At 40.1% G+C, this 26,243-nt stretch overlaps 1 protein-coding gene across 1 annotated transcript in view; it reads right to left on the reverse strand.

The window, feature by feature from the left end:
• Positions 1-26,243, reverse strand: part of GLI3 (GLI family zinc finger 3) — a gene marked incomplete at both ends in the record, with an annotated part of 292,363 nt that overhangs the window by 9,877 nt on the left and 256,243 nt on the right. The window contains 2 exons of the mRNA XM_080701835.1: positions 5,260-5,424; positions 6,611-6,760. Of these exons, the coding sequence (XP_080557961.1) occupies positions 5,260-5,424; positions 6,611-6,760 (315 nt within the window). The remainder of the gene's footprint in view (positions 1-5,259; positions 5,425-6,610; positions 6,761-26,243) is intronic.

Below are 26,243 nucleotides of genomic sequence, written 5' to 3' on the forward strand. Positions count from 1 at the left end.
GGCTGATGCAGTGTGCACTGGGAACCAGGATTCCTGATCTGTGCTTTTCTTCTGAATACTCAGGTTTATAAATTAGCTCATGCTAATTCCATTTTCTATGTGATTCAGAGATCAAGCCCCCATATACAGTTTCAAACATTATATGGTTGCTAACAGCTAGACATGTGTTCAAATCACACAACTGCTGGCCTCTGTGCATGACCAACAGCAGAACTCTTAAGGAGTGCACCGAGAGCTGAGCACATGTATGTTTTAGCACAATGAACCTCATTATGGTGTGTGACTGCAATGCACCCATAAAATAATTTCAAAAAGGACTATAATTGTGTTCACATGGCTTCCAAAGTAATAGTCATGGATATCCATTTGTCCTTTATAAACAAGAGTTCTGAATATGCTGATTCAACCAACCACAAGTAAAAAAAAATTTTAATTGCAACTGTATTGAACATGTACATATTTTTGTCACTGTTCCCTAAGCAATACAATATAATAACAGATTGCATAGCATTTATATTTGCAGGCATTATAAGTGATCTAGAAATGATTTAAAGTATGTGGGGGAATATGCATAGGCTATATGCAGATATCGTGCCACTTTATAAAAGGAACCTGAGCATTCTTAGATTTTGGTATCTGTGGGGGTCCTGGAAATGATCTCTTAAAGATACTTAGAGATTACTGTATATATTTATACCTGTGTATTAGGTAAGAAAACATCATAAAACACATGATTATTATAATGCATCTACCATAGTTTTAAAAATGACCTGCCTTATAGAAGGTATGTCTAAAAGGTGCTTTTTCACTAAAAGCCCAACAACAGACTGTGATCTAAAAGTCTGAAATGTACTAATGCAGTGAGGCAGATTCTGAAAATTATTGTGAGAGACTTCACTTCCAAATTTGAGATTCCTTTGGGTAGAATTGATTTCCATTAACTACAAATTATGTCTACTCAAGAGCTTGTGTGATTTGCAGAATACATATGTGTGTATGTATGTATGTAGAGTGAAACAAGCACATCCAATCCTATGCATTAGTGTCATTACCGTACAGTGCTCTGGCATCAGCCCCAGGTTTGCTCCCAGCACTGCCATAACAGGGTGTTCTGTAAGTAGGCAGGATGGAAGGTTTTGGGCAGTTGTGTGAGGATGGGGAGGAACAGGGAGCACAAGGCAGCACTACCTTTGAAGAGGTACTCTACTATAAATATATGCATGTGAATATTATGTGTTAGTCTAGAAATGAGGACATAGCTGATGTGTAATGAGTACACAAATGTGCACCAGAACCTGCCTTTCTACGAGCAGCACACACTAGTATACCTGTAACCATGTGCTGTTAGTACACATGAACATTATACGCCTACAAAAATCCATAAGAACACAGGTTCAGGAATTTATGCTTTGCCACAAAACACATTAACCCACTTATATAGCTCCAAATTGTGTTGGGACCTGCAATGAAAAGCGATGGTAGGCTAAGATAACTACTGTCGGACTTACTCAGATGCCCACTTTTCATGTCCTGGGTATTCAGCATTTGACATGATTGCTACCATTTTTATTCACCACACACATAGCAACTATGTGAAATGAGCTGGTATGTTTTTTACTTACTTTGTTGAATTTAACTTTTTCAATAAAAATTTAATCATCCCTATGCAATATTCTGCGAGTACAGAGTTGTATAGAGCAGGATTAACCTCAAATAACATGGAATCCTTAAATTAATCCTTGCATTTTGAATATAAAATCTTATTTTCTGGTAGGAAAAATAAGACACCATGTAACTTTCTAGAATGTAAATTGTGAATGCTAAGGATGTGGACAAAGTAGGAATTGTTTTTCAGGAGGGATGATCCTGGGAGGCATCATATTGTTTCTATATTTGTGTCTAGTCCTTTGGTCATGGAGTTAGGACAATTGCCAAGTAAAATCATGCCCATCAAGTGCTTAACATAATGCATGACACACAGTAAGAACTCAATAAATGGAGCTTTCTATTAGGAAGAAGGATTTTAGTTAGAGCTTCAAAGGAGGGCCAGATGCTGATGGGTAAAAATGAAGGCAAGAAGTTGCCAAAAAGAAGTGCCCCAAGTAAAATTCCAGCAGTGGGACCACTTCATCCATGTTTGCATGGCAGTCCATAATAGTTTTCTGGAAGGTTCCACACAAGGTCATGACAGTGAGAGGTCAGGATGGGCAGGGCAGGCTTAGGCAGGGTGAGAACAGATGCTGGTGAAGTGTAGGGAGTCTGAACTTTTCCTGTAGGGTAGAGGGAGTCATGAAGCTTGGCAGAGAGGGACATTCAAGGGAATCAGAGCTCATGGGAACTTGTTCAGTGTTTTCTCTAGGAGGAATGTGGACTGGGGCATCTGGAGTGGGGAGTTCTCTCAGAGGTCACTGCTACTGCCCAGTGACAAGAGGCAAGACAGCCTAAGGGACAGAGAAATGCCCTTAAATGGGAATTCCTTTTTTACCAATCTACTTCTAAAATAGTGTAGGGTTCCATACATAACTAGCTATTAATATTGGTTTAGTAAAGAAATGAAGGTATAAATCAGAGAGAAATAAGTGAAAGTGAATACTTTGATTTATCTAGGATGGTCTGATTACATGAATCTGGATTTCCTGGATAAACTTACTTTGGGTATATCTAAAATTGTTCATCATTTCACATAAAAGGCCAAGGCCTTGCATATAGAATGGAGAAAAGTGATTTAAGTGTTTGTGAGTAAAATTTTAATTATGTATTTATGATCAAGTAAACTGCTTAATTTTGGTGAAAAATATTAACCAATATATTTTTTTTTTTTGGTGGTGGTACTGTGGTTCCTGGAAGCCTGTCTACCTCCGGGCTACACTCCCAGACCTATTTTATTCTTCTTTTTTATTTGGAAACAGGGTCTCTTAAGCCAGCATGGCTGGCTTTGAACCTGCGCGATCCTCCTGTCTCTGCCTCCCAAGCGTGGGGATTACAAGCGTGTGCCACCAAGCCTGGCCCAAGGTATCTTTTAGACTCATATTTACCTCATAGAAGAATATAAGCTCAACAAACAAACAGCTGTGAACATATTTTAAGTCCATGAAAAGACTTAAGTCTTTAGTAAATATCTTTATATGTGTGTAATGCTAATCCTAACATACCCATTGTCCAGTTTTCCACAAGAAAGAAGGTTGGTTGAAAACCTATAGGAATATCTTCTTGTATTTGAATATATGAAATACAGTTAATTAACTTCAAAGTTAACTTAATTGAACTTTCTAAAAATCTGAAATTGAGATATAATTCACATAGCAAAACAACCTGTCTAAATTGCATCCGTTCAGTTTTTATGTTGCGCAATCATTACCACTATCTAATTCCAGAGCAATTTCATCATCCCAAAAGGAAACCTTGTACCATTAGCAGTCACCCCTCTTCCCCTGCTGCTGGCAAATGCTAATCTACTTCTGTCTCTATAGGTTTGTGCAAAACAAGTACACCAGATGATACTGTAGCTATTGAACACAGTACACACATTTTTGAAAAAATAAAAAAGAATGTGTCATCTCCTCTAGAAAGTCTGCAGTTGGCTAATAATAAGAGATTCTAAATTACACTTCCTTAGTCTACTCTGACCTTTTCAAAAGGAATTGGTGTATGTGGACTTGCAAGTGTGAATGAGGTGCACATGTACTTTTTGGAGTGTTGTTAATCCTGTTAGAGCTGGTTTTGCTCTGTCAGTTCAGCAGAAAGGAAACCTTGGTGGAGACTCTTTTCTACCATGGAGTGGAGTGGCTCTCTTTATTTTTGCCGGGTGTGCTCTCTCCAACTCTTTATCTGCATGATCATGGACAGGCTTGGTCTGCATCTGGTGAGGTCGCACCAGCCACTCCAAGGTCTTATGTGTGCACACTATTCCTTCTCTAGCGCATTTCAAGCAAACTTTGTGGGGCTGAGCTAGGTGCCGTGTGCACAAACTCCAGTGAGCTATCTCATTTCTACTCAACATGCAGGGAACCTTGCTACCAATCTCTTGACTCCTTCAGAACAAGGCTATACAGATGAGACAGAATTTGACCTAGTCCTCCAAGGAGAAGCTGGAGGTCTCTAAAAATGTAGGCAAATTAACGTGTGATTACTTTCATTCTTATGCTTTTCTGCAATACAGGGGGAGGGATGGTTGCCTAAAATAACAGGAATACCATAAAACCACCCATTACCAAGAAGCTTCATTCAATATATTATCTTAAGTAAACTGTCTGGGTTTCTGAGACTATCTTCCAAGAACTGTTGGAATTTAGAAAGTCTGGAAATTGCATTTAAGCCAGGACTGGTGGCTCTGTAAATCTTTTCTGATAGTATGCATCTGAAGATACCACTTGAAGAAGGTTAAAAAAAAGAATTTTTTTTTTTTTTTTGGTGGTACTGGGGTTCCTGGATACCCTTCTACCTCCGGGCTACACTCCCAGACACACACACACACACATTTTTTTGGGAACAGGGTCTCCTAAGCCAGTGAGCCTGGCTATGAACCTGCGTGATCGATCCTCCTGTCTCTGCCTCCCAAGCGTGGGGATTACAAGCGTGCACCATCACGCCTGGCAAAGAAGGTAAAAATTTTAAAGTAGCTATTTTAGCAGTAAAAGCTGTCACCTGTCAATGTGTTGCTTCTAGATCCATCACTAGGGCTTACAAGGCCACCCTTTGCATGGAGTTATGTTCTGGCAGAGCAAGCAGACTGAATCCCAATTTAAATGCTCCCATCCGTAAACATGGAAGAGCTTTCCATCTTCTAAGGTCTCCGTCAATTTCTTTTTTCAATGTTTTATAATTTTCTTTGTAGGGGTCTTTTACCTCCTTGGTTAAGTTTATTCCTAAGTATTTTAATTTTTTGTGAGATATCCTGAATGGAAGTGTTTTCTGGATTTCTATCTCAGTGGTTTTATGGTTGGTATACAGAAAAGCTTCTGATTTTTTAAGATTGATTTTGTATCCAGACACCAAGCTGAATTTGTTGATCGCTGTCTGATCAGCAGGTGGAGTTCTCAACAACATGAAATCAAGTTCAGGATGGGGGTTTTAGAAGTTCTCTCTTCCTCTGTATTACTCTCCAAAGGGGCCCCACCCCAGAGACCCAAGCTTTCACCTGCTGTGTCAGAGTCCATGCTGGGAACAGTAAAAAAAAACAAAACACACACACAACCCAGTCTTTCCATGCACATCCCCATGCTCTCTGTTTCCCGCTCTGGGCCCATGGAGGGTGCTTACCTCATTGGAATGTGTTCTGTTTTGGTGCTTGGCGCGGTCAGATGCATTGGAGAAGGCCTTGTTGCAGCCCTCGTGCTCACAGACATATGGTTTCTCTCCAGTGTGAGATCTCAAGTGCGTTTTCAAGTTTTCTAGTCTTGAGTAGGCCTTTGTGCAACCTTCAAACTGAGGACAACAGGTAAATCTGGATTACTGCACACAATAGCAGCTGAAGCTTATGCCTAACCCTCCCTCCAAGTGGATGAAAACCTGACGTTTCAAGGGTCAGCAGCTTTTCAAAACCACAGAACAAAAACTCCACTAAACTCTGCATTTATTGGGATTCAGATGTGGCTCGGGGCAGTTAAGATAAAGCATTGGCAGTGCCAGTAAAAGTCTTGAAGTTTTTTTATTTTTATTTTTTTTTTTTAAAAAGACCGCTCAAAGTGGACAATGGGTTTCATTATTTGCTCATTGATCTCCTCAAATTCCCACTGATTTCAGATTCAGCACAAAGTTCATTAATATGGCTTTGTGTCTGTACAAAGACATGGAATTTGATCATGTTTGTAAAAGGCCTTTAACATGTAAAATACTAGGCCTGAGCAGGGCCCAGTGTGCCTTCCTTCCGGGGACCTCAAAGAGAGAGAGTTCAGCCTCATGGCAGTTCCACTTCCTAGTTCTACACTATGCCATGGAGAAACTAGGAGAGGAAGAAAAAGCTTTAAAACCAAGTATAGGCTGAGTATCCTAAATCCAAAATGTCTGGTATCAGAAGTACCTCAGAATCTTCTGGGTTTCAGAATATTTCCATGCTCCTTATGACATATCTTGGGGATGGAAGCCAATTCTAAATATGAAATCCATTTGCTTCACATACACACAACTGGATGGTGATTTTATTCAACATTTTAGTGTACCTGTGTTTTGACTATAATCTATCACACAAGGTTCAAGTATAAGGTTTTCTACTTGGTGGCATGATGTTGCCACTCAAAAATTTCAGATTTTAGAGCATTTCAATTTTTTTTTAATAAGAGATGCTCCATTAAGCATCTGTGTAAAAATTAGCTTTCTAAAAAGTCACCTTAATTTAAGCTGAGGGAAGCCTCTGGTTCACTGAGCTGCTGAGCTGGGGCAGACACAGTTGGCTGACAGCTCCATCCTGGTGCCAGCTACCCTCTGCTTGCTGGATGCTCTGCAGAGCTGTTCTGTCTACCTGGGTAGCTCAAATACCCAGACACACATCACCAGAGGTTGCACTCTCTCTGTTTTCACCACCAGGCGCCCAGGCCTCCCGAGCTGAAGTCCTCAGTGTACAACCATGGGAGGGACCCTGGGTTGCTCACCTGCCACCCGCTTGCGTACTTACCGTGCATTTATGAGGTTTCTCGCCTGTGTGTCTCCTCATATGCACCACCAGCATATACTGGGCTTTGAAGGGTTTCTGCTCCCTTGAGCAATCTAGCCACCGGCACACAAATTCCTTCTTCTCCCCATGAATATGGTCATTATTGATATGCTGAAGTTGGAAGAAAAGAGGAAGAAAATGGAAATGTATTACTCATTTCTGAAGGCCACAGAAGCAAGTGAAAAACATGCTCCAATCTTAAGATTACATGAATAATTTAAATCTCAGGTCTAAGAAATTTCTGGTTGGTATATTTCTCAGGTACATTTGTTCCTGTTAACTGTGGATGTATGCTCTGTGGCCAGCAGGAGAATGTATTGAGGAAAAGCCTGGCATCCCCAGGGTAAAAATGCCATGTCCAGCATCTAAAGTACGGAGCTGAATTCTGAGCTTTGCAATTGCAGCTACTTGTGAAATGGGGTGAGCCACTCTTGTTCTCTCTGGGCCTCAGTTGCTTTTCATCTGTCAAGGGAGGGTCAAGGTCAAGGGGCTGTGAGCTTGTTCTCCCACTCAAGTGCTCTGGGAGGGAATGGATTCACATATGTACACAGGGTAGGTAAACACACATGCATAATTCTGTAGCAATGCACGAGAAAAGCAAAGACACTTTCCAAATAAACTCCAGTTCAAGTTTGTTAAAGTCTCTTCTTAAATAAGAATCACAGAGAGAAGAACATGACACTGAAGAAGAGACATATTTGATAGTTAAAAGCTTTGGTCTCTTGAGGGCCTTCATTTTCTTCATATATAACATAAAGGAATAGATTCTCCAGTTTCTAAGATTGTTTCTAGCTTTAGAATTCGATTCAATCCTCAAAATAAAAATGAACTTCCCTGAATTCCTTGCCAATTCAAGGTTTTAGAACTACTTTTCATCTAGCTTCTTGGATAAATACAACAGGTGCCCTACAAATGGGAGATAAGAGAACCTACTGCCACACAAGATGAAGAGGAAGGGGCCTTCACTTAGATCAAATGAGGGCTAGTTTCAATAAACTGAGCATACTGTTTAAAGGTCTGGTTCTAGACTACTGAGGAGACCCGTGTTCTATTTTTATTCTCTAGTCATCATGCATTTTACTTGACTTAAAGTTGTTGGGAGCACTTTTCTCAAATACACATAGTAATATATCACTTAAAACTTCAACCAGTAAGCCAGGTTTGGTGGTGCATGCTTGTAATCCCAGTGCTTGGGAGGCTGAGACAGGAGGATCGCACAGGTTTAAAGCCAGCGTCAGCTACTTAGTGAGGCTCTCAGCAATTTACTGAGACCCTGTTTCCAAATAAAGTATAAAACAGGTCTGGGAGTATAGCCCAGAGGTAGGAAGTCCCTGGGTTCCATCCCCAGTACCACACACACACACACAAAAAAAAAAAAAAAAAAAATTCAACCAGTAACTGACAGCTCCCTTTGGTTCCAGGCACTACACTACACACAACATTTAATTATTTGCCTGCTAAGGCTCCAGATCTTACATGAGAGGTCTCTGGAGCCCTAAAGGTAAAATTCTATCATCAGAGCTGGTTTTTCTCAGTTACTCCACTAGGTGGCCTTCTGCTTCAGGAAAAAAAAAAAAAAAAACTTTTGATATAAAAAAAAAGTTTTCTGTGCTATCTGTGGAGGTTAAAACTGGAGAGGATAGAGACAAGAAATTACCATTCTCTTCCCTATTTTTGAGTGGCTGTCAGAAAGCTTGATGAACAGGAAACAGCAGCACAGCACAGGGCACAGGGAGACAAGAACAGTGTTCTGGGGACTGGAAGTGACAGCACCACTTCCCTGCACAAGGAGAGCAGCCCTGGCCAGTATGCGGGGTTCCCCTCAAGAGCCAACCGCTCCAGGAATTAGTGCTTCTTAAGAGTTATGATGGTACACCCCAGTATACAATGAGAACAGCTGTGTTAAATAAGGGAGTGGGAAACACAGTCTTTATTTATGCTCCAAGAACATCTTTGTGGCCCCTGCACATTACCCAAGATTGTCCCAAGTGTGTGCTGAAGCCCAGCCTATGAAACCAAGCCCACACGATACAAGGGGTTCTATGAATTCTCCTTTCCGGAGGGGGTAAAAGTGACAATATAGAGCCACTCCATAAAAATTGCTCTTGGTTCCCTTTTCCAAGTAAATAAATTAGGTCCCTGGGTTAATGCACATGGAAGGAAGGGAGAGAAAGGCAGGCAAGCAGAGAAGGCAGGAAAGACAAGGAAAAAATGAAAGGAGGGAGGAAGGAAAGAACAAAAAAAAATAGTTAAACCTGGGAAATGGAATTACAATTTGTGCTGAGCCAACTCTTTGAAGTTGGAAGATACAACTTTTTAGTTTCATATTCTCAGTCGCAGACAGTGTCCTGGCACTTGCCAGGTACTCTGTAAATATTTATTGAACTGATTTGACCCATGCAGCAAAGTAAACTTTCACTGGGCAAGTGAAATTATACTGTACACTTCTGTTTATCTTAATGCAACTTCATTTCACCCGGTACCTAAACAATAAAAGCATAAACATGAAGTCTTTCCTTAGCGTAAGAAAAATACTCTCACGAGTTCAAAAAGATGTGAAAGCTATACAAACATAAGCCCCCTTGCTGAGTGGAACACAGGAGTGCAGAAGGATCCCAACATTTCTGACCACATGCCCTGCTCTACCTGCACCCGGCCCTGAGCTGGGAGTGACATAGATGTGATTCCTGCCCTTGGGAAATTATAGTCCATCAGAGGAAAACTGATAATGACTTAAATTACTATACAATTACAGTTGAGATAAGTGCTGTGAAGGGAAATCACGGGTTTTATAGAAACATCTAACCGGGGGTCTTGAATCAGTGTGGAGCAACAGGCATCAGGCTAGCTTCTCAAATGAAGCTGCATCTAAAGTAGAACTTGAAAGACCAATGGAGCTGGGTATGGTGGTGCAGGTTTATAATCCCAGCATTTGGGAGGCATAGACAGGAGGATCACCATTCGTGGCCAGCCTCAGCTACTTAGTGAGGCCCTTTGCAGCTCAGAGAGACCCTGTTTTAAAATAAAGAATAAAAAATAGAGGTGGGATGTGGCTCAGAGGAAGAATGCCCTGGGTTCCATCCTCAGTATTGAAAAAAAAAAAAAAAGACCAATGGAGACCCACCAGGTATGCAAGGAAAGATGAGAGCAGAGAAGAAGGGAGACTGCTGCAGACAGAAGACACCAATGCACCTGCAGAAGGACAGAGCTTGGCATCTATCTGAGGATCGTGGTGAGCATGCATGGCAGGAGAGTGGCAGACAGACACAGCAGCCCTTGGGCTCTGCCAGCACTTGGTGTGGCAAGAAAGCAGGAGTGATCCACGGGTTAGGTGGATACTGTGGTGGTAGCTAAGTGTGGGCTGGCTTTCTAGGGATCACCCCAAGTGCAGCACGCTGTGAAGGTCTACAGCAGTGGGGCTGTGGGATACCCCTTGGATAGGATGCATATATGTCCTATGGGAAACCAGCCCTGCATACCTCCCCCAAGGATAAGGGTAAAGGGTAGCTGATGTTACTGGGGGATGCTGGATGACCACCAACGGGAGGTACCAAAGCAGCCAGTGAAGTAGAAAACTCTTGCCTTCCCCTCCTGTCCTGGTCAATGTGCTGGGGAAGCAGGACTCTGAGTGGACAGGGAGTGGGGCTCTCTCTGGACCCTGGCTTCCTTAGATGAGAAGAGAGGAAAGGGCAAACAGGCCTCCCAACCAAAGCGACCAGGAAGTTGTGGGATCTGCCTGTAGGGGTATTGAGGTGTTTGCCACTAAGCAGAGGGGGAACTGGCAACCAGCTGAGGAGGGCCATCACTAGAAATATCAAGATCATTTCATATTTATACCTCACCAAGCTTCACCAAGCATCCTGGCCTCTGGAAAAAGCAGCAGAAATTTGATTGGAGAGGTGTACTGTGCTGATGAGCAAGCAGGAACCTCTTAGCACTTGCATGCACAGCTGAAGCAACACTACCTGCACCACACTTCACTTTCTACTTCTTAGGGATTTTCCCTTTCTGCCCCTTAAAGGAGACCTGAGTCCTAATCAATATGGTTTTGTTTTCTGAAGCTGCTCTTGTATTCAACTTACAACAAAACCACAAGGTAGTTTTCTACCAAGGAAGGTTTGGGGAAGGCAGAGATCAGGCCAATTTTGCTCTTCTTTATAGTGCAAATGCTATGCAGAGCATGCACTCAATCACTATAAGAAAACAGGAGGCATCTTTCTGCCTACTTAGGTAGTTTAAATGTGTTTTAAGCTTAAAATACTGCTGAAAGCTAGAATTTAAGTGAAAATTAAAATTCTATGAAATCACAGACTTCACACATCCATGTATTCTAAATATTTACTTTCTTTCGTAAAACTGCCTCTGGTGAAGAGATCATGAAGGGCTCATTAGGCAGACACTGGAGGGCCTTAGCAGATGCACTGCACACCAATTTCTGATGACTACTTTGGACAGGCATATTCACCTCTTTGGGCATTAATTTTCTCATCTGTAAAATTATGTTGGTTCAAGACCAGGCATGGGCAAACTTTCTGTATAAAACCAGATAGTAAATATTAGGCTCTGTGATCCAAAGATCTCTGCAAAGAGCTACAGAAAATATGTGAGTGAACAAGTACAGCTGCTTATTTGTGGATTTGGAAAATTTTTACATGTTACAAAGCAGTCCTTCAATTTTAAAAAATTATTTAACACCATAAAAATGATTCTTAGCTCATGAGCTATATAAAAACAAGCAGTGGGCTAGATATGGCCTGTGGGCCATATGGTTTACTCACCCAAAGATTATTTTGTTTTCTTTTGCCCTAACCTTTTTCAGGCTAGCTCTCAAGCCTGAGAAAGTAAAATTAGAAGTAGGTATGGTTTAGTGCCCGAAAAGAGAGAGGAGCAGAAATGAGGAAGAAATGAAAATTAGGATCCTGGGGGGGTGGGGGTGAGTCTAATGAAGGGAGAGGGTTAGGCCAGACACACTTAATTGTCCTCATCATGTCCCCAGGATTGGATTGAAACAACAGATATTTTTCTCTCTGAAATCCAAGGTATGTAAGGAGAAGAATACACAATGAATTTTTAACATTCAGCAGATAAACTGAACCCATTAAAGTTGGCCTGGAATTCAATGGGCATGAGTTTATTTGTGGCTTCATTGAGAAAATTTGACTTCTTAACAGTGAAAACGTTAATCAAATATATAAATAATTTAATTGGAGGAGAAATAATGCATGATTAAATTCCAAACTAATCCAACACAAAGACATGCAATTTGCCTGAGGCCCAAGAGCCAGAAAGAGATAGATGGTATAAATTACAACACTGTATGCCAATTCACATGACCACTCTGAATACTGTCTGAATAAACAGGATCAGGACATTGGGACCAACAATTCTGCCACAAAGTCTGAGTTCAACTATGGAGATTTTTGACTGGGTTTGCAGGTGGGTCTGTAAATATTTGCCTCAGAAAACTGATGGATGATGAAGCAAATAAAACACCTCAGGAGCCCACAGAAAACCAACAAAGTTGATATTTCTCAATTATGATCATGTCCGTAGCAAAATAAGCCAAGACCCAGTATGCCCATCTCTTCCATTCTCCAGGGCTCTGGGAGCCCAGAGAGAGGTGGGACGAATCACTAGTTCGCTTGGCAATTGAGCCTCTTTATTCAAGGGATCTTCTTAGGGAAGCCCAGTTCTGATTGTCAACCAAAGAGACCTGGAGGGCTGCAGGAAGAACATCCTCAGAGAAAAGGGAAAGTGAAGCTTTTCTTTCACTAGTAGCAGAATGGAAACCCACAATGGACTTCACTGAGCTAATCAGGGGCCTTTCTTCTCGCTTCAGCTATGAGCTTAGAGCAGGCAGTTTTCCTAACCCTTCTGATGAAACGCATGCATGTGGTCCATCGATGCTCAATGCCCACAGCGCTCTAAATAAAGCTGCTATTCAAGCAGTTCACAGGGCTTGGAAGTGCACTTCTGCTTCTTTCTGCTCCCTCTCCCTTGGCCAGACTCTTGATTCCCACTCAGAAAGCACAGCTCTCTCAATCCTTAAGTACTTCCCTTCAAAGCGATTTCCCAACAACTTGGTTCAAGATGTGCACGGGTAATCAGCTTGTCTTCTTCCAACATTCGGTAATTCACTAAGTAATAGATAACCTGTTCACTGTTTACCTCAGCCAACTCTTTCACATCATGAAAATATCACCATAAAGCATATCTAAAAACAGAGGAGGCAGGAGATGCAAAACTTAACCTTCACTGCAGTTTCTACTGGGCTCTCCTGGACATGTGTATTATGCAGCAGTCTTTCTATTAGTCTCTACTTGTTTTATCAAATAACAGAACACTTTCAACTAATTTGAAAGACTGCCAAGTTTCTACAGTACAACATGAGCATGTGCGCGCGCGCGCGCACGCACACACACACACACACACACACACACACACACACACACGACACAGTATTATAGCTTTAGTAGAAAAGAAAACGAGGGCCCATAGAATAGTGTATCTCATATATAAATCCCCAAGGAAATGCACAATGGGCTTGCAATTCCTTGGGTTTGCTGGTCACTGGCTGAAGGCTGGCATGCCTGCTCCCTTCAGTTTTTTTAGATTCATGCCTTGGCCATGTTTCTCTGTACCTTAACCTACTAACAGACCACTATTTGATCCCACAGTTATATTTTTTTTAAAGGAAGGAAATAAATCAGAACTATTTCCTTCTCAACATGTCAATGTGAAAATGCTTGATACTTTCTCAATCTTTTCACATTACCACCAGGTTATAAATGGGACTCTGGTGAATTAATACATTTAACAGAATGTAATCATTTGAAACTTCTGAGGATTTGGTGAAGAAGTATGTTATGAAAGCCTTCAATTTTGGCATTAGATGAGATAAAAGGAAGTAAACAATTTTGAGAAAACTCAATTTTCAATTTGTTTCCTGACATTATAAGCCTATTACTACCTTGTTACTTAGGAGTCCAGAGATAGTTCTGAAAAGGAGAAAACGGGAAAAGTGATTTAGAATCTATCAAAAATTAATTCATATTAAAACTGATTTAGGAGATTGGATAGGTTTACCTAAAAGAAAACTCTCCACAAAAATTCCTTAGTACTTTTTATCTGAAATAAGGCTTATGTCTTCTTGCTTTGTTAAACATAACACTTTAAAAAAAGTTTTACAACTGTCATGACATGGATTATATTAGGGACACGTTGTGATTGAATTCCTAAAGGCTTCACTAGGCAGAAAAAGCATGAATCACAGACTATCAGGGCTGAAACAGGCCTTATATCTCAATATGCACTTTAATTTTAGATAAATAATTTAAATTGTTTTGGTGGCACACATCAATCTTCCTAACAGATGATTTAAAAGCTGTAGCAGTTTGGTGTGGGAGGGGTCTTCCTAAAGACTTCATAGAATAACTGCAATTCAAGCTGGTTAATAAAAATACTGGAGCATCTTTCAGTTTTCTGAGGTACAAATAAAATCATATAGAAAAACACTGAAAGGACTCAAGACTTTAACAAGTCCCAATTTCTGATTTGTAAACATTAAGAATTAGGATGAGATAAAAAGAAATGAATGTTTATTGCTGAAAATAAATATTTAGGTAAAATTCCTCTGAAGGCTATCTGAATCCTACTTCTAGACACAAATGTAACATACTTGTTTTCTATTAGGTGTAAGAAAATCAAAGTTCTTAAACAAGACAAACATGTTGTTTGAATGGTTTTACAATGTTTGAATTAGAGAAATCAATTAAATTATTTCAAATACAATCCCACCCCACCAAGGTAAGCTGGACATGTGTTCTCCTACAGTGGGAATCCATCATCATTCACAATGAAAGTAAAGGCACATGAAAATGAAGTGCAGACACATGTTACAACATGGGTAAACCCTAGCAACATGCTAAGTGAAAGATGCCAGTAAAAATATGATAAATACTCTATGATTCCATTTATATCAGTGTCCAGAATAGACAAAACTATGCAAAAAAAAAGCTGATTCATGACTGCCTATGATTAGAGACAAGTGGAAAAATTAAGGAATGGAAACTAAAGGATATGGGATTTCTTTTGGGGGTGATAAAAATGTAGAATTAATTGTGGTGATGGCTTTATAACTGATAATATATCAAATCGGATGAATTGTACACCTTAAGTGGATGAATTATATCCCAATAAAAATATCACTCCCATCAAATCCCACAATGGTGATGGAGTCTCAAGATATTGTGGGGGGAAATAGAAAAAGTGGTTGAAGAAAAAGCCAGACAGGACCAGGCCTCTCACAGGACTGCAGCCTCCTTCAGGCAGAATAGGAGTGGGGCCTGGCAAGTGACTTTCCAGGAAAGCCCAAGGCTACATTTGTGTGTGTGTGTGTGTGTGTGTGTGTGTGTGTGTGTGTGTGATACTGGAGATTGAACCCAGGGGCATTTTACCTCTGAACTACACCCCCAGCCCAATTTTATTATTTTATTTTGAAACAGTTTTATTAATTTGCAGAGGGTCTCACTAAATAGCTGAGGCTGGCCACCAACCTGCAATCCTCTTGTCTCAGCCTCCCAAGTACTGGGATGACAAGGGTGCACCACCACACCCGGCTTCCAAGCTTCCAAGTCTGCATCTTAATCACAATTTCCATCATGACGTGTGTGTGTGTGTGTGTGTGTGTGTGTGTGTGTGTGTGTGTGTGTCCCCATACGGCAAGTTAAAGAGAAACATTTTTATTATAGCCTATTTCCTGTGAATTTTATGTGGACTTAGAGTTAACAACCTGGGAACCTCACAAAGATAACACCTCTTATCTTTCACGTTGTAGAGAAGAGTAAAAAGATGGAGAGAAGAACCTCAACTTGAGTTGTTAACAAAGCCAACCCAAAAATACCATACACTAATATCAGTTCAAGTCAAATAGTCCATGAATTGACAAAACTTTTATACTCTAACTCACTAAAAACTAATGTAAAATTCAGCCACTGTGAATTCAGAAGCTTTATATTTTTGTTTCTACTTGGAACTATAAAATAGGTATGAATGTATAATTTGTGATATATTTAATTCCCCACTCCCATCAAAAGGAATACCTGAGTTTCAAGCTCAGATTCACGTAGAAAAATAGCACAATTTAATATTAAGATAACCTACAACTTAAATTTAATTTTCAAGAGTTTTTAAGAAGCAAAAGTATTTGTTTAGTGTTATTTATGTTACTTAGGTATAAAGAAAACATCTTCATTCTTTAAAGTACAGTAATGCCCTCTATTCCATGCAGAACTATAAAAATGCTCTTTCTCTTATAATTTTTGCTCTCTGAATTCCTTGTTATTTTACTAGAACACAGATGTTACACCTCTCTTTTAAGAGGGCTCCCTCACAGTTTAGGTGATTGTTCTTAAAGAACTTTTTGGAGTTTCTTTTTTGGAATGGCCAGTATTTAAATCCCACTGAGGGAAGCGGTGGGGGGGGGGTCATCAAGTACTGTATGAATGTATGTCATTGTCAATAGGACCACATTATGATGTGAAACTATAGTGTACCAATAAACAATAAAAAAGAAAGAAAAAAGAAAAAAGAAAGATAAACTTACAACTTAAAAAATAAGTCCCACTGAGATTTTACATAGAGATATAAAAAGAATAAGAAAGGTAAAATTCTTAAGACAAATATGTTGTCCAAACAAAGGGCTTTACAATGCTACAATTAGAGAACAGAATTAAATGACTTAAAAAGCATACATGTGTAAAATAAAACTGTTTCAGAGGTTCCCAAATTTATTTGTCTTACCACTCTCTTTTCCAACAAAACAACAAAACAAAACAAAAACTTACTCAGTACCCTCCTAGAAACCTACCTTGTTTAAGTGAATAAACAGAAAGATGGAGTGCAGATTTGCATTCTTTTATGCATCTATATTTCGTTTCAGCATTTGTCCCCCACCCTCGAGCACTATCGCCCACTTTGGGAACCCATGGTTTACATCATTTCTACAAGTTATGGGGACATTTAAGTTTTATCTTCCTATCCTTTTAGATAACAACTTTGCTTCAGTCAAAATGAAAACAAAAACACAAACTCTTCTTAAGCAAATTGACTGGCAGCTTGGTGATCAAGATTAAAGATACAAGGAGTTAGATTTTGCAGTATTTCAAAATAAGAAAAAAATACTAAACCCACAAAAGGTCATTTTAATTATGTAGCCATGGAATAAAATCATTTTGAAAACCAAACTCCAAAATTGGACCTTTTTTCACCTCCTTATTATGCAATAAGCAAATCCAGCAAACACAGGACTGGGGCCAAGGCTTCTGACCTGAGCTCCAGCTCAGAGGAGATGCAGGTAAAGCCCTCTTTGTAGTCCCTCCCCTGGCTCCTAGACTGAGATGAACAGCAGGCCCAGAAGGGCCGGGAAAGTGGCGATAAAATGCAACCTTTCCCTAGGACCAAATGAATTCATCATTCATATGCATGGATCGTTCCCGGGAATCCAGCATATCTGGAAAGCATTACCATCCACAGCAATTGCACATATCTCAAAGGTAAAGATTTCAGAAGCCGGACAGTGTCCCAGAGCATTAAAATCCTCTCCCACCTTGTGTGCTTGGGTTTCTGCCAGGAATAGAAAGGAGAATTAAGGGAGAGTTTCACTGTATGTTGGTATCTGTATAGCAGTTACTCCCTTCAGTCTATTGTGGAAATAATTACTTTGTTAAAAGATTTTGAAAGGTAGATCGGATAGTTATAAAAATATCTCTGATAGCACATATTAGGCTTTCAATTTTAATTCTCTCTCTCTTTCTCTCTCTGAACAGGAAGACCTCATTTTTTAAAGTTTCCCTGAATACAAAGGTAGATACAAACTTTTCCAGTTTGAAATGTGAGATGCTAAGTATTCCATATTCTAAAAGTATACAAAATATTAGCCTTTACTAAGTTTTATGATCTCAGTAATACACACTGAACAAGTACATAAGACACTGCTCTTTGTAAAAAGGCTGAATGATGTAATGAGATTAGAAGAAAATTGAAATATGAATGAAAAATGAGATTCAACTTTTTGTGTGTCTGTGGTGCTGGGGATTGGACCCATGGGCATTCTACTTCCAAGTTACACTCTCAGCCTTGTTTATTTTTAATTTTGAAACAGAGTATTTCTAAGTTGCTTAGGGCCTTGCTATGTTTCTGAGGCTGGCCTCAAACCTGTGATCCTCCTGTCAGTCTCCCAAGTACTGGGATCACAGGCGTGTACCATTCAAGGTAATTTTAACTGTCAGCACCCGTGACAAAGTTCCAACTTTAATAGGTGGCTTCTGCCTTTGCTGCTCTATAAAAGCAACTATGCTTCCTCCACATTACTGAATTCTGATTGTGGAAATTATAACAATCAGCTCTTGAAATTGCATACTGTTTTACATATTTTGATACTGTAATTTTGAAGACTAACTTTTTTTTTTTTTGGTGGTACTGGAGATGGAACCCTTTTACCTCTGGGCTACACTCCCAGATCTATTTTATATTTTATTTGGAAACAGGATCTCCTAAGCCAGCAAGGCTGGCTTCAAACTGCGCGATCCTCCTATCTTACAAGTGTGCGCTACCACGCCCGGCGACTAACATGTTTTTTTAAAAATAATAACAAAATAATAAATGTATTTGAATTTCAAACAGATCTGGATAAATTATTTGTACTACTTGGAGAAACGTCAAGAATATTTTTTTTAAATGGAATCCTTTGAAGAGATAAAGTAGAAAAGTTATTCTGGTACCAGCTACAGTCCAAACCACATCCCTGGCCATGAGTCTCCCAATTTCTGCCAATCATGTTGCTAAAAGAGGATATTGCATAAAAAAGGATCTTGCTCAGAAGCCGGGTGTGGTGGCACACACTTGTAATCATAGTACTTGGGAGGTTGAGACAGGAGGATTGCAGGTCAAGGCCAGCCTTAGCAAGTTAGTGAAACCCTGTTTCCAAATAAAAAATAAAATATGGTAATACCAGAGGGACTCCAGATGATGGAGGGGAAATCTCGGCAAAGATTAAATGGAAGGATAGGAGAGGAAGAAAGCTGAGGTTGTTCAATGGAGGAGCTACATATAAATATGTGTAATAGCATAAATATAACATGGTTAAGCTGGACACTATTGGGAGGGGGAAGGGAAATTGGGGGGGAAGGGCACGAGGCACAATCTAAATGTACACCATTTTCAATATGTTTCACTTATAAATAAAAAAATAAAGTAAAATAAAGTATAAAAAAGTAAAATAAAGCTGGGGCTGTAGCTAGAAGGCAGAAGGCCCCTGGGCTCAATCCCCAGAACTACCACACATAGACACACACAGTGCTGAGAGCATCTTCCTTCAGTAGTTAATAAGAGATTAGGGGTGTGTGTGTGTGTGTGTGTGTGTGTGTGTGTGTGTGTGTGTTGAGGAGGGCAGTAACTGCTATTGATGGACACACAAGCAAATCTCAAGAATGACTAAAAGAAAGGAAGGAGGCAGGAAAGCAGGCAAAATTATCCATTTGGAAATCTGCCCACAGTCCCCACCGAGCTGACTCACTCATTCACTATTAACTCAAAGGCTTATTTAGGAAATGACAGTTACTGTGTTAACACTGAAGAAGCAAGACAGAATCAGACATGCCCTCTGGATCTTATCCAAGATTTTCTGGAGGAATGCAGAAAGAAATACTGTCTAAAAATTACCGTTCACATTACGGACACATTTGCTTTGCAATTAAGCAGTAAGCTATTTGCAAGAATGCACAGCCTTTCCCCTTCTCTCAGGTCCTCAAACACAGAAAACTAGCAAGCCCATCGCCCAGGGGTTTTCAGGCTCACTGTGCCAAACCAAGACAGAAAAGAAGTCCCAAGCTTTTCTACATGTGAAAGTATTAATTTTACCATTTTTTAAATTGACTCTCAACTTATTCACCAGCCATTCTGGTGTGTAGTACCCGTTGAAAACGTCTTAATCCATTATTACTGGTATACTGAAGCATATAAAAATAAAATTTCTTATATAATATGAACACACAATACCATGTTCCATGTCTAGACTATAATTTTCTATTTTATACATAGAAGGAGCATATGTTCAGACAATAGGTGATAGAGACTAATTATTAAATATTATGGGCAAAACAAATGAAGAGTAAGACACAGGCACTGTAACAGTCTAAGTAGAATGAGTAGGAAATAAATAGTTAAAATAAATGGGATATGCACCAATAAAAAAAGACTTCAGAAGCAAGGTCTGAGCTATATCCAGAAGGAAGAGAAGAGCATATCATGGGAGAGGATAGAAGAGATACAGAGGCCCCAGGTCAGAAGAGCACAGTGTGCTGGAAAATTATGTCAAGAAGGAGGGAGGGAGGAGGGTGTGTGTGTGTGTACTTGGAAGTGCTATTGGGTGGACACTAACAGGTAGCTTTGAAAACTATAAAGTGGAGTTGAATGCTCTCAGGCACTCAGAACCCAGGCAACCAAGAATTGCTATTTCCTTTTTTTATGGTACTAGGAGTTGAACCAGGGTATGCTATCAGAGCTTCACTCCCAGATCTTTTTTTTTTTTTTTTTTTTTTTTTGGTTTTAAAACTGGGTGTCACTAAGTTGCTGAGGCTGTTCTTGAACCTGAAATCCTCCTGTCTCAGCCTCCCAAGTACTCAGATTATAGGTGTGTGCCACTGTGCCCAGCCAAGAAAATATTTTCAGCACGGCAGTAATGAGATCTGTGTTTATAAAAGGTAACTCTCATGTCACAAAGGAACTGAGCAAAGATCAGGCAACAAATGCACTTAGAAAAATGCTATACTCATCCAAGAGCACCAAGGCCATAAGTCTAGGCAGTGGCCATGCAGGTAGAAAGAAAGGGAGGGGAGACATTGTAGAATAATTGTGGATGGGAATTTAGAGAAAGGAGTGGTAAGAGATACTGAAGCTTCTAGCTTGAAGGATTTTGAGACAATAATAGCACTAGTGGTTCAACAGACTTAGGGGGAGATTATGCCTTCTGTTAGGGACAAGACATAGTAGAAGTGCATCTTTCACTCTGTCTCTGTAGGGCATCTTTGTAGAGAGATACAACTTAGACTAAAAGATTTAAGATTCTGAGATGGAAATGTAGCTCAGGGGCAGAATGCTTAGCTAGTATGCATCAGGCACTGGGTTTGATTCCTACCACCTAAAACAAATAATTAAGAATCTAAGAGAGTCAGGTGTTGTGGTGCACACCTGTAATCCCAGCTTGGGAGGCTGAGACAGGGGGCTAACAGGTTCAAGGGCAGCCTGAGCAACTTAGTGAGACTTTCAGCAACCTAGCAAGACCTTATTTCAAAACAAAAAAATAAAAAGGGCTGGGGATGTAGTTCAGAGATCCGCAGTACTGCCTCCCCTAAATCTGAGAAAGATTCAAGAAAGAGCACACACCCCCTTTGCTATCCTATCTTATCTTTAGTACCTCCAACAGAACCCGTGTAAAGTTTTAAAGATTTTGCAAAATTCAATTTGAAAATCCCTGACCTATAGACATTATACAGAAGATGAAGAGAGACAGCAATTGGAAAAAACAGGATACCAAAGAAACATAAGTAGAGAACAAATGGGATATAAAGCAGCATGGGACAGGGTATATCATCCTATGGGATATAACTAGAGGACTCCTCATACAGCATCAACAGAGGGAAAGAAAGAATGAAAATGTTACATTCTCTGCCAGTGGTAGTTTCCCAGTTCTAGTAAGTTTAGGGAATCAGAAAGAAAAGAGAAAAAAAAATGTGTAGCAATATGGAGGAAAGTATGGGCTTAAGAAGGGAAACTGGCTCATTTGGAACTTTCATGTAGGAAGGCAATAAAGAATTGTGGACAGAAAGCTACAGTATTCAATTTTTTAGCTGTTTGCTATTTTGAACCCTCTGTTTCTCCCAAGCTGACTGCATAATTGAGTCCCATGTAACAGCCTTGCATTGAGGTCTGCAAGGCTGGAACAGCAAGATAAATGTGCAATGGTGTGGCCTGCAAGAAAGGAGACGGGGACCCCAAGGCCACACGAACCAGGGGCTGCACCTGACTTAGCATGGAATGTGAAAGAAAAAGCTCAGCTAGAGCCTAAAAAAACCCTGCTCCTCCCAAGGCTGGAGAATGTGAAGTCTACAGCTAGAGACACCGGGTCATACTTAGGAGGAGGTCACTAAGCCAAAATTCCTTGGCTTCCTTCATGGATTTCTTCACACGCCTCCTCCATAATGAGACTCAGCACCCCACTTCATCCAGTCTGGTCATCTCGTTTGTGGTGCAACCCTCCTCTCTCTTTTTTCCTACAGTCCTTGTCACTTCCAGCACATTTTCATTTATTTATAGAGATTGTTTATTATTTATTGTTTGCTTCTCCTGATCCCCACTAGACAATGAATGTCACAAAGGCAGTTTTTTTAACCTGCTTTGCTCAATGAAGTATTCCAAGTGTCTAGAACAAGGCCCAGTATAGTGTAGGAATTTGATAAATACTTGGAAGAATGTGTTAGTAGAAATGTGCTATTGGAAATACAGAATTTGGAACCAATGTGGCCCCAAATCTCAATATATTCCCAATTTCCTGACTGCTTCAGATCTGTGCTTGGGGAACTAAAAGCCACAGGAAGGGAAGACATTTCCTGTGATTGCACTCTCTCAACAATCTGATGAACCTCACACACGGCCTCTCTCTAGATGCCTTTGAAGTGCACGCAGAAGAGCCTCACTTTATACTCTGACTACAGACTCTGGTTGATTCCCATTCATTAAAATCAATAAAATTCTAAAATTTATTTTTGCCCACCATGACAATTTTGACAGAACTTTGGGGCAAGGGCTCTGGCATTGAAGTAGTAATCTTAACTTGCAGTGTAAGGTCCCACTGGCTGTAGAAAGCAAACAATGTGATGTTTTTAATAGAATATTCTTAAAATCATTCAACAAGGCTTCAGATGAAGGGGATAAAAATAAAGACCAAGTTACTTGTGATTAAGCTACATTCTATCTCACTGGAATTTTGCCCCCTGGCTATTATTCTTGTCAATAGTTTATACAGAGATTTCTTCCCAATTGCAATGCTATTAAGCAGACTGACGGGCATATTTCCTCTTTAATCTGCTTGTGAAAATCTCATTAATGTAATAGAAATTGTGCCCCCTACCATGACTAAAGTGTGAAGAGACAGAAACAAGGAAGTAGGGTTGGCTATATAGAGTTTCCATTAAAGAAAGAAGGGAGGAAAGCACTTACCATAGAAATACAGGTTGAAACTTAACATTTGAAAGTAATAAAGAAGGGAGTGTGTGTCGGTACAAAATGATCTGTGGTCTTTCCAAAAGAGAACTGGGAAGGGTAGCCCACCTGTGCTAAGCCCCATTCTTCACATGACGAAATTGCTAATTATTCCTGGGGGAGGGCAACTTTCCTTGAATTTCAGCCATTTCTGCATTCTGTTTTTTTTTTTTCCTTTGCTTTTTACTACTCCACTAAAGTAAGAATTTCATTCCTCAAGAAGTGCTAGTTTATTCCTAAAGATATGTTTTTAATTTAAGGCTTGATTCTGTAACTTTTTTTTTTTTGTAGTACTGGGTATGGAACCCAGGGGCATTCTACCTCCGAGCGACACCCCCAGCTCTATTTTTTATTCTTTATTTTGAAACAGGGTCTCATTGAGTTGCAAAGGGCCTCACTAAGTAACTGAAGCTGGCTTCAAACCTGCACAATCCTCCTGTCTCAGCCTCCCAAATGCTGGGATTACAAGCGTGTGCCACCACACCCGGGTTGAAACACTTATTTTTATAATCAGTATTTTCTTAGGAATAAACATTCAACTTTAAAAAAGTTTCATTTAAGTCTTTCTTTTCACCCTTCAAGCATGTGCCTCCAGAATGTGCGTGTGTATATATGTGTACATATGTGTGTATCTAATTTTTTTTGCCGTACTGGGGATGAACTCAGGGGCACTGGTACCTCTGAGCTACACTCCCAACTCTATTTTCCAGTCTTTTGTTTTTTTGAAACAGGGTCTCACTGAATTGTGAAGGGCCTTGCTAAGTAGCTGAGGCTGTCTGCGAACCGAGATCCTCCAGTCTCCACCTCCCGAATGCTGGGATTACAAGCGTACACCACCACACCCGGCTATCTATTTATATTTTTATAAGTCTTCCCATTACATATGAACACATAGTGTGATTATAACATCACAGCATCTGGTTAAAAGTTTATAAATTTCAGAACCCAAGGGGAAAAATACTGAATGCATTTATAAATAAAATTAGACTGAAGCTAAATGAAATTAAATACTTGGTCAAAATGTCACCTGGAAATTAAAAGCAAAAAGTGTAACATTCTTTGATTTTTATGTGACTTAACATGCAAAACAATACTAGTGCATTTCATTTGCCAGGCAACACAACCACAGCAGTCCAAGCCGGGCATGGTGGCGCATGCTTGTAATCCCTGCGCTTGGGAGGCTGAGACAGGAGGATTGCACAAGTTCAAAGCCAGCCTCAGCTACTTAGTGAGGCTCTCAGCAACTTAGTGAGACCCTGTTTCCAAATAAAAAATATAAAATAGGTCTGAGAGTATAGCCCGGAGGTAGAAAACCTCTGGGTTCCACCCCCAGTACCACCAAAAAAAAAAAAAAAAAAAAATGCAGTCCTCAGACATGTGTACCTTGGCTCTTTCCACCTATGGTAGACGGTGATCAATGTCCAGGGCCATGGGAAGATGGCGACCAGCATCACACTCAATTGTTCTCACTTTGCTTCCCTCTCTTGTCTGTTCTCAGGGACCTGGAGTATAACTTCACATACACTGTGCTTTTGTTCACGCCAGTTCTTCTGCCTGGCCAGGGTCTCACCCCCTCTCACAGGGGGTTCCCTGATGGTCAGAGGTTCATAAACTCACTTAGAGCAACATGAATTCATGGCAGAGATAAGCATAGAATCCAGGGTTAACATTTCTACCTATCATGGAGATGGGGATGAAGAAAAAAGTGGGTATGTGCCCTCCCACGGAGATCCAGGTGCACTCCCATCATGATGTGATACAGTTAACGGGCACCCTTGCAAAAGTCTCTGCACTGTGTTTTGGATCGTCAGCATCCAAAACTTAGCCAAGTAAGCCTCTTTCTTTTATAAATCAGATTGCCTCAGTTATTTCATTATAGTAACAAAAAACTAACTAGTGTGTGTATGCGCACACACACACATACACACACAAAGTAGAATGCTTATACTTTGAACACATTCCAAGATTGCAGACTCTAGGGCACTATCAAAACTTTATAAGGGTTAAATAAGTTATCCTTGGTTGGCAATGGCCTTGACCTCTGGTAACTGGTGGTCTGCAAGGAGATATCAAATCTAAGAGAAATTCTCCTTTAGTTTAAATGGGGTATTAGCTGTTTTTGGATCACAGGGCCTGTGGCTCAACTCCCAGTAGGGAATGTTAACACTTCATACATCTGATGGGCAGGAGCTCCTGTGTTTAGGAAATTCCTTTTTGGTGGCTAAATGCCTTTCAATTATATGTACATCCACTTACATAAACTGTAATTCTTCTTTATTCTGTCTTGAGTCATTATTATTAAAATGAACTGGGCAAATTTCTTGAGCTGTTTTATCACTTTGAAGTTGCTGGTTAAACTAGTGGTATTTTTTTCTTCATGACCACATGAGAGAAAAGGCCTCTCTTAGAGCCACAGCCAATCCACCTACCCAGGGGTCTTCCCTGAGCATCAGCAGCTCAAACCTACCAAAACTGTACTTTTAAAATGCTCAACATAGAGAATTCCCCTTGGGTTAGTCAACTGCTGGCTCATATACAAAGAAAATACTGTATTTTTCTCTGAAGAGCTTTCTGCATCAATTTAAACACAGTGAGACAGACACAATATCCCAGAGAGAGAGGAAAACCTACCTTATTACATTCCTGACCCAGGAGTAAAGATTTACCCTCAGGACATAAAAGGAATATGAGGGGTATAGGAGAGAATTATCTAATCCTAAACATAAAAACAATTCATAATGCAGCATGACAATGCTTTTAATCACTGACATAATTGTAATATGTATATATAATATGATACAAGAACGGTAAGAGCAGCTTGATTTCTAGACTTAAAGGCACTCTTCAATATTCCTCTGTAGGTCTTTATGATTTTATGCATGCTTCGGGGAATTTTCAGGGGAGGTAACATGATATTGTAAGGATTCTTTCTCAGTAAGATCACATCTTGTTCTGATTTGATGCATCTGTATGTGGCGAGTGTGGTAAGGTGAAATGGAGCTCTCTGAAGCAGTGTTTTACAATCCTTCCCTGATTTCCTGTGCAAGTCCATGTGGCCATAAAACAATAGGCAGAAGAACTGGGATTTTTATTTCTTCATATGGGAAAACTGCTGGGAGAGAGAGACACTCCCATAGTCTCAGCTATGAATGGCATGAGTGTTCACCATTTTCCTTTTATGGCTATATAGAATATATATTTTTTAACCAAAGATTTCCTCCCATTCCCTTGATGTTCCCATACATAATATAATCTAATGCTGAGGTGCCATCTCCCA

Source organism: Muscardinus avellanarius (assembly GCF_963383645.1).
Source record: "Muscardinus avellanarius genome assembly, chromosome: 9".
Classification (NCBI taxonomy): Eukaryota; Metazoa; Chordata; class Mammalia; order Rodentia; family Gliridae; genus Muscardinus; species Muscardinus avellanarius.